Here is an 8,720-nt window from a genome sequence, read left to right as displayed (position 1 = left end):
GATGCAAATCTCCTGTAGTACGAGCTTGTGCTGCGGTACTTTGCTTTCTATCCGCGCCTCAGGTTGATAGGGAGGTACAATTTTCCATTTACTAAGATGTTTCATGAATAATCAAAAGGCTGGTTTTTGGGGCATCTTTCCTCATTTTTGTCCAGTGCTTTGGGACCTACAGGGAGGATTTGGAAGAGCGTGTGCTTGCAGTAACCTGAAAAACAGCACCCTGTATACCATCTTGGAAGAAGAAAGAGGTTTTCAAGCAGCCACCTTCTGAGCCTCCAGCCTCAATGGAGCAGACCTTCATTAGCAGCTTGACCTCTCGTCACCTGTCAGCGTGAAGGACGGGCATATTGTATTAGCAAACCTCTCTCCTCCTTTCTGTGACGATTCTGTAACACCACCTGCCATTGCCTACCCCCCTATTATACCAGTTTAGGAGTTGTGCACTGAGGATTTTTGGCATATATTAACACTTCCATGTGATTGGCAGGGTACCACTGAATTCATTGCAGCTCCACATCTTTCTGGGTGTAGCTCTGTAATCAGGGCAGCGTTTCCCAGGGTTTAGCTGCGTTTCGACCAGTCTCCTGCCTGTACAAGTCCATTACCTTTTTGTCTCTTCCAAGAGGGGAAAGGGAAGGCGGAGTGTGCTGTCAAAAAAAAGTGTCAGAAACAGTAGTTGGAATTCTTATTAATAAAACTATTTTCTTAGCGCTGAAAGGAGAAGGGGTAGTACGGAAAGTTGTTTGCTCTGTATCACCTGACTGCAAGTAAAACAGTGAACTGCTTGCTTTTTGCTGTGTAAATTGTTTTATTAGAATAATATCCTTGCAGGGTGCGTGGCTCCTCTGAAACACCGAATAAGAGGTAGCTCGGGGTTAAGCGACAGAAAAATAAACGGCTGTGGGATTCGAAAGCAGGGAAATACGCGTTCTGACAAGTCATCCCGGTTCTGGTCTTCTATGGGTTTTGAGTTTGCAAAGTTTCAGCCTGGCTTCAAATGGTTAGGTGCCGGTCTGGGGTTTATTATGCGATAGTTGATGCAGCCCCGGCTGTCAGCGGGTTTGAAGCTGCTGCTGGTGTCACCTGGAAAGAGACGGGATCTGTCAAACACCTGAACTCCAGACCGCTAAAGGGAAATAGTAGTAAGGAAAATAGAACAGGACAGACTCCCTGGGACAGACCCGGTGGCCTTAAGCTCCGCCAGGGAAGGTTTAGGCTGAACATTAGAAAAAGGTTTTCACGGAAAGGGTCACTGGGCACTGGCACAGGCTGCCCAGGGAGGGGGTTGAGTCACCTTCCCTGGAGGTGTTTAAGGGACGGGTGGACGAGGTGCTAAGGGACATGGTTTAGTGATTGATGGGAATGGTTGGGCACGATGATCAGGAGGGTCTTTTCCAACCTGGTGATTCTCTGATTCTGAGATTCTATGAAGGGGAATCGAGGCTGACGCGGGGCCGAGGCGGGTGCGAGCGCGTCCTCTGCCCTCTTCAGGCGCCTCTTCCCGCCGGGGAGCGGCCGCGGGGAGCGGGTCCCGGGCCGGTGCGGGCCCCTCCGCTGCCGTCCGAGCCGCCCGGCGGAGCTCGGTGCGGAAGGTCCCTCCCGGCGCTGCTGGGGCCGAGCGGGCATCGAGCGCAACGAAATCCGGAGCCGGAGGGGCGGGTGGGTGCCTCGCACGCCGTTTTGCTGAAAACCTCCGGCATCACGGCTCCCGGATGAAATATTTATTTACTAAAGAACCCGTAAACATCGCTGCGAATACATTAGGGCGCTCGGGCCGCGCGGCTTATGATTATTTCAGAAGTTGAGCGGGCGGGTGCGGGGGCAGCGCGGCGGGAGGGGTCGGTGCGGGGACCCCGGGGGCACCCGAGCGCAGCCCCCCGGCCCGGCTCCTCCCGGCACGGAAAGGGGGGGACGGGCGCGATATTTGGGGAAGCGCAGGGGGTTTGATTTATTTTCCGGCAGTAGTAAAAAAAAAAAAAGAAAAAAAAATGATGGAAAGGTCACATAATAATGAGCTCGTACAGCAAACACACTCTTCCCTTCCCCCTTCCCGTTCCTTCTATCTCACAATAAAATCATCTCCTTCAATTTGCCATGATCGTCGCGACCAGGAGCCAGGTGATTATCCTAATTAATGTCTATCTAATTAAATTACTGTCAGCGGTTAACCAATGGCAGAAGCCGTTTCATCCTCTCCACAAGCAGCAAGATCAAAAGTGAGTCTTTCCTGATTGCTGCATGGTGTCAATTGGCCAATCTCTTCTCCCAGGGAAGGGGAAAAAAAAAAAAAAAAAAAAAAAAAAGTAAATCAAACGTTTGGGAAGCATTTGGTGGATGAAGTGCTTTCTGCCTAGCGAGGGTCCCAGGATGTCTAGCTTCTGATACTAAGGAGCCCTTTCAGATCCAGGGACTGAAGGGTTATTACTGTGGTGCTAGAGCTATGCAGCTGGAGCATTGTCTTTCTCCCTCTATCATGCTCTCCAAGAAATTTCTCAATGTGAGCAGCAGTTATCCACATGCAGGCGGATCTGAGCTTGCCTTGCATGATCATCCCATTATCTCGACCACTGACAACCTGGAGAGAAGTTCACCTTTGAAAAAAATTACCAGGGGGATGACGAATCAGTCAGATACAGACAATTTTCCTGACTCCAAGGACACACCAGGGGACGTCCAGAGAAATAAACTCTCTCCCGTCTTGGACGGGGTCTCTGAGCTTCGTCACAGTTTCGATGGATCTGCTGCAGATCGCTATCTGCTCTCTCAGTCCAGCCAGCCCCAGTCTGCTGCCTCTGCTCCTAGTACCATGTTCCCTTACCCCGGCCAGCACGGACCTGCTCACCCAGCCTTCTCCATCGCCAGCCCCAGCCGCTACATGGCTCACCACCCCGTCATCACCAACGGAGCTTACAACAGCCTCCTGTCCAACTCCTCTCCGCAAGGCTACCCCGCGGCGGGCTACCCGTACCCGCAGCAGTACGGCCATTCCTACCAGGGGGCTCCGTTCTACCAGTTCTCCTCCGCGCAGCCGGGGCTGGTCCCCGGCAAGGCTCAGGTTTACCTGTGCAACAGGCCGCTCTGGCTCAAGTTCCACCGGCACCAGACCGAGATGATCATCACCAAGCAGGGCAGGTAAGCGACCGCGGGGCCCCGAGCCGCCGGGGAGCCGCTCCCCGCCCGGGGCCGCTCCGCTCCCCGCTCTCCCCGGCGCTTCCCCGCATTCTTCGCATTTTTTTTTTTTTTTTGTTATTTCCCGGTCGCTACCGGGAACCGCGAGGATAAAGCACAAGGGGCTGGTTCCTCCGCGTGTGCCTGGCGCTGCCCGTGGTTTGCTTCCCTTCTGCCCTTTTTTTTTTTTCTCCTTTCTTTTTTTTTTTTTTTTTATAGGCGCATGTTCCCTTTCCTAAGTTTTAATATTTCTGGTCTCGACCCCACGGCTCACTACAATATTTTTGTGGATGTAATTTTGGCGGATCCCAACCACTGGAGATTTCAGGGAGGCAAATGGGTTCCTTGCGGCAAGGCGGACACCAATGTACAAGGCAAGTTTCTCCAATTAACACTTTTTCCGACACATATGTAGGTGAGAATGATTAATTAAAGCCTTTGTGGACTGGCTCTGGCGGCTTCTTAAACGCGAATGAGCCAGCGATGCTTTTTTTTAAAAAAAAAAAAGGCAGGGGAGAAAGTAAAAGATGTTCGGAAAACGCTGCTTTAATTCTCCTCGGTTAAAAGGAAGGGAGTTTGGGCAGTAAAATCCTGCTAAGTTTAAGGGGGTCCCTTCCCCTGTGCTGCCGCAGCGGCAGAGCCGGTGCGTACGCGAGATCCGTGATGCGCTTGTGTTTTTTGTTGTTTCGCTTAGGAAACCGGGTGTACATGCACCCCGACTCCCCCAACACGGGAGCCCACTGGATGCGCCAGGAAATCTCCTTTGGGAAACTAAAACTTACAAACAATAAAGGAGCATCAAACAACAACGGGCAGGTCAGTGGGGGAAACGCTCTGACACGGGTTCGTTTTTATTGCTTCGGACAATATCTTCCTTTTCCGAAAGGACGCGTATTTTGTTAGCTCGCGTCCTTAGGTGGAAATAAAGGGGGGGGCGGCGGGTGTCCTCCCGCTGGTTTTGCCGCGGGCCCCGTCGCTGCCGAGCACCGGGCTCGCCCCGGTGGCCCCGGGGAGCTGCTGCCCCGGGGAGGCGGCGGCGCCCGCGGGCATCGCTCTCCCCGTCCTCCTCGCTTTAATTTCGTCCTCGCGGCCCCCTCCCTCCTTTTCCCTCTGCCCGACAGATGGTGGTTCTGCAGTCCCTCCACAAGTACCAGCCGCGCCTGCACGTGGTGGAGGTGAACGAGGACGGGACGGAGGACACCAACCAGCCGGGCAGAGTGCAGACCTTCACCTTCCCCGAGACCCAGTTCATAGCGGTCACCGCCTACCAAAACACCGATGTAAAGAGCTCTCCGGTTCATCCCGCTCGCGGCCACCCGCGCTCCCTGCGGGGCATCCCGCAGCCCTCCCGGCCGCCCTCCCCGGCCGAGGCTGCGACCCCCGAGCCCGCAGCGGAGCGGCCCCCGCTTGCCCCGGGACCCCGGGAGGAAATTTCTCCCCCCACCCCACCCCCGAGCTGGGCGTTCATCTCCCATTCGGCAACGTTTCGCTCAGCCGTTAAGCTGTTAGCTTAAGCTTGCAGCCTGCAAAGATCAATTAACAGCCTCATTGATCGCGCCGGGAGTGAGGGAGCAACTTCCTCAAATTAAAATCTCGTTAGCGCCTGGCGCCGCTTCGGAGCGGCCTCGCTTCGCCACAGACCGCTCCTCGCCTTTCCAAACGACAGATGTTCCATCCACATCTTGGCTTTAATTATTTTGCTCCATGCAAATGTAAACTCCTCGCTACCGTTCTGCGGTGCGTTTGGCCTCATTTCTGGGTTTAAATGTATTTATACCTATGCAGGTATAATAAATATATTTATACCTATACTGACACGTCTCAAAACGTGAGGTTAAATAATGAACGTTATCGTACTTTCTAGAATAAAGAAAATATTTAAAATAGACCATAAGCACGCCAAAGCTTTATTTTTCACGTTTTGAAGGCAATTCGACCAACTAGAGCAGAGCTTGCTCCATTTAAAAATGTGTTGGCTGCAGCAGGGTCTATTTTTCAGGCTCTCACAACCCGCTCCTCTTTCCGCAGATCACGCAGCTGAAAATAGACCACAACCCTTTCGCAAAAGGCTTCCGAGACAACTATGACACGTAAGTAAACCCGGGTTTTGCTGCTCTTGTGCCGGCCGCGCGTTCGTGTCACCGGGGCGGCGCTGGGGCGCGCGGTGCCGGCTCCTCGGGGCTCCCCGGGGCTCCCCGCGAGGGAGGCGCCCGCAAACCGCCCCGGCGGGGGCTCCGCTCAGCCCCGCGGCCACCTCCGCACCCCCCAGCCCGCACCGAGCCCTGACACTCGCCAAGGTTCCGTTAGCTTTTTTTATTTTTTTTTTCCCCTGGCAGGTATCTTTGCGCCCCTTTCCGAGTGCCCGTTTCGCTTCCTCGCGAGGGCTAAACAAGGAGCCCCCGGGCTACCCGGGTTTGCCTCATCCTGGGCTCCGCAGGAAAATTCCTTCGTCTCGTTTTGTTCTTCTCCGGGGTTGGATATTCCCCCCACCCCCCCACCCCTTCCATCTGGGTGGAGCTAAAGCCTCCGAAGTTTTCATCGCGGGCTGTCCCGGTGCCGTCCCGGCCCCCCGGGCCGAGTCCCCCCGGCAGGTACCGGGAGCGGGTACCGGGGGCACCGACCTCCCCCGCCCCGACCGGCGTGGGGCTCCCCCTGCCCTGCTCGGGGGGCTCCGGGGCTGCGGGACGGGGCTCCGTCTTCGAAAGGGAAACCTCCCGTCTCCTCTCTCGTACGGGGCAGGGAGCGCTTCAACCCGCGCGTATCCCCAGCGCCTGCTGGAGCTCCCTGGGCTCGGCCCGCGGTTCGGCGCGTCCCGGCGTGGGAGGGACGCCGAGCCCCGCGTTAGGGCGACAGGGTCCCGGCTCGGGGCGGTGCTGCCCCCGGCCCCGAGGGCGCCGAGCGACGGCCCCGGGGCAGCGGCCCCGCGGGGAAGAGGCGCGGCCTCCAGCGGGCCCCGCGGCCTTCGCCCCCGGCCGAGAGCGCCTTTCTCTTCTTAATAGGGAAAAAAACTTTATAGGGCGCCGCTTGAAAGGCGACGGGGGGAGGGGGAAGCTTCAATGTTGTCTAGCACGTTGGATTTGTTTAAGGGCCAAGTTTATTTTGGATAAGAAATTCCAGGAGGCGTGGAGGGTTAATTAAAGCACAGTTTTAGCCTGAATTAAATACAGATAGTAGTTATTCATCCATTAAAGTTTTTATAATCACAAATTGCAGCCCAGCATGGGAGAATTTATATATAGGCCACGTAGGGAACACTGGATGCGTCTGGTTTTACATTTCCTACAGTAGGTGTTTCAAGATTAGCTTAATTTATACTCGATAGAATGTTGACGGTTCATCTTTGACTCCCGATAACGAGCCTCACGGGGCCATCCCGGGGGCCTCGGCGCGGGGTGAGGGCCGGGCCGGAGATCTCGTCCTGCCGGGCCGGTTCCGAGAGATTCGCTCTCGGTGCCTCCCTCCGTCCTTCCTCCCCCTCAGGGCCCTCGGTGCTTCTCTCCATCCTCCAACTTCCCTGCTCAGGGCCCTGGGTGCCTCCCTCCATCTTCCCCGTTAGGGCCCTCGGCGCTCCCGGGCAGGGCAGGAGCGCGGCCCCCGTCGGACACCCAGCTCTCTTCCCCTTCTCTCGGGCAGGATCTACACGGGCTGCGACATGGACCGGCTGACGCCTTCCCCCAACGACTCGCCCCGCTCGCAGATCGTGCCCGGGGCCCGCTACGCCATGGCCGGCTCCTTCCTGCAGGACCAGTTCGTGAGTAACTACGCCAAGTCCCGCTTCCACCCCGGGGCAGGAGCCGGCGCGGGGCCCGGCGCGGACCGCAGCGTGCCCCACACCAACGGGCTGCTCTCCCCACAGCAAGCCGAGGACCCGGGGGCGCCCTCGCCGCAGCGCTGGTTCGTCGCCCCCGCCAACAACCGCCTCGACTTCGCCGCCTCCGCCTACGACACGGCCACCGACTTCGCGGGCAACGCGGCCACCCTGCTCTCGTACGCGGCCGCGGGCGTCAAGGCGCTGCCGCTGCAGGCGGCCGGCTGCGCGGGGCGGCCGCTGGGTTACTACGCCGACCCGTCGGGCTGGGGCGCCCGCAGCCCCCCCCAGTACTGCAGCAAGTCGGGCTCCGTGCTCTCCTGCTGGCCCAACAGCGCCGCGCGAGTGGCCGCCGGCAACCCCTACCTGGGCGAGGAGGCGGAGAGCCTGGCCCCCGAGCGCTCCCCCCTGCCGGGCGCCGAGGACTCCAAGCCCAAAGATTTGTCCGACTCCAGCTGGATCGAGACGCCGTCGTCCATTAAGTCCATCGACTCGGCCGATTCTGGGATTTACGAGCAGGCCAAACGGAGGCGGATCTCCCCCGCGGACACCCCGGTGTCCGAGAGCTCCTCGCCCCTCAAGAGCGAGGTGCTGGCCCAGCGGGACTGCGAAAAGACCTGCGCCAAGGACATCGGCTACTACGGCTTCTACTCGCACAGCTAAGGCGCGGCCCCGGCCCCGCCGCCCTTTTGCACAATGACTCCTCGGCCATAGCGCGCTGACCCCCGGCCCCCCCCCCTCCCCGCCGTCCCGGGCCCCGCGGAGCGAGGCGGAACCGCCCCCTCCCCGCCCCCGCCGGGCCCCGGGCCGCTCGGACTCTCTCACAGCGAACAGCGCTTCCTTCCTTCCACCGCGGACGCTCCCAGGGGATGACAGGAACAGCGGGGGAAAAGAGCCTGTGAAATGCCTGTACATACTATTTAACTTATTGTAACCGGTTACTTCTCTTTGGTTCCGTTTCCTTCTTATTTGTTTGGATTTACTTTTTTTTTTTTTTTTTGTTTCGTTGTGAAGTCGCAAAACTTAGATCCTGTTTGAATTTCTTTACACTCCCCCCTCCTTTGCTCCCTCTCCCCTCCCCAGGTAAACCCACTTTCTCTGGAAACGCAGAGCGGACCGTAGCTGGAGCAGGGAGTGATGGGTTTCTCACTTTCTCTGCGATTCCTCGCATGAAATAATTACCCGGTACCCTGGGCTAACGCAGCTAAGGAATAGCCGAGCTTTCCCTTCAAAAGAACAGAAATACGCCTCGTAGGAAAGTCGATTAAAGTAGCATGACGCCTCCCGAAGGCAAAATTAACTGCCTCTCTTTTTTCTTTAAAAGGAATAGCTCGACATCAGCAATAGTATTATTTTTGTGGTATCCCCCCTTACTCCCCCGCCCCTGAGTGCCAAACCCATTACTGGTCCCTGCAGGTGCCAAATACGCTGACAAACTCTTCAAATTTCTTTGCAGTTTCCCCCTCTTTCTTTATATTGCTGTAAATCTTTGTAATGAATAATCTAAAAAAAAAATACAAAACAAAACAAAAAAAAAGATATAGACGACTGAATTGTTGGTAACCATAGTGTAGTCCAGTGAAGATGAATTGTGAGTTGTATATTTTACTGCATTTAGTTTTGGAATTGACTTTTTCATAAAGTAGCTAACCGAGATCTGACTTCCTGGGGAATCGAATGCACAACGAAAGAAAGAGCAACCTTGCCTGTAAACCTCTTATTATAGTAAAGAAGGAGAACTAAT

General features: G+C 56.2%; 1 protein-coding gene across 2 annotated transcripts; it reads left to right on the top strand.

Annotated features, from left to right (window-relative positions):
• Positions 1-2,309: 2,309 nt before the first annotated feature.
• On the top strand, positions 2,310-7,725 carry TBR1 (T-box brain transcription factor 1). Of its 2 annotated transcripts, XM_069861803.1 has the most exons (7): positions 2,310-3,132; positions 3,388-3,542; positions 3,863-3,984; positions 4,290-4,448; positions 5,197-5,258; positions 6,802-6,919; positions 7,025-7,725. In XM_069861803.1, exons 1-7 carry the CDS (start codon positions 2,441-2,443, stop codon positions 7,637-7,639), a joined length of 1,923 nt encoding a protein of 640 aa, XP_069717904.1. In that variant the 5' UTR covers positions 2,310-2,440; the 3' UTR covers positions 7,640-7,725. The 2 variants fall into 2 exon arrangements, with proteins under 2 accessions (XP_069717904.1, XP_069717903.1); XM_069861802.1 differs by having other exon boundaries at positions 6,802-7,725.
• Positions 7,726-8,720: the final 995 nt, after the last annotated feature.

Source organism: Phaenicophaeus curvirostris, chromosome 7 (genome assembly GCF_032191515.1).
Source record: "Phaenicophaeus curvirostris isolate KB17595 chromosome 7, BPBGC_Pcur_1.0, whole genome shotgun sequence".
NCBI lineage: Eukaryota > Metazoa > Chordata > Aves > Cuculiformes > Cuculidae > Phaenicophaeus > Phaenicophaeus curvirostris.
This window is presented reverse-complemented; position numbering and strand designations above follow the sequence as displayed.

Bases quoted from the DNA above. Each gene is read 5' to 3' on its own strand.
- TBR1 (XM_069861802.1), top strand. From the start codon at position 2,441: ATGCAGCTGGAGCATTGTCTTTCTCCCTCTATCATGCTCTCCAAGAAA. The intron at 3,985-4,289 runs GTCAGTGGGGGA...TCTGCCCGACAG, and splicing joins CATCAAACAACAACGGGCAG to ATGGTGGTTCTGCAGTCCCT. The intron at 5,259-6,801 runs GTAAGTAAACCC...TCTCTCGGGCAG, and splicing joins TTCCGAGACAACTATGACAC to GATCTACACGGGCTGCGACA.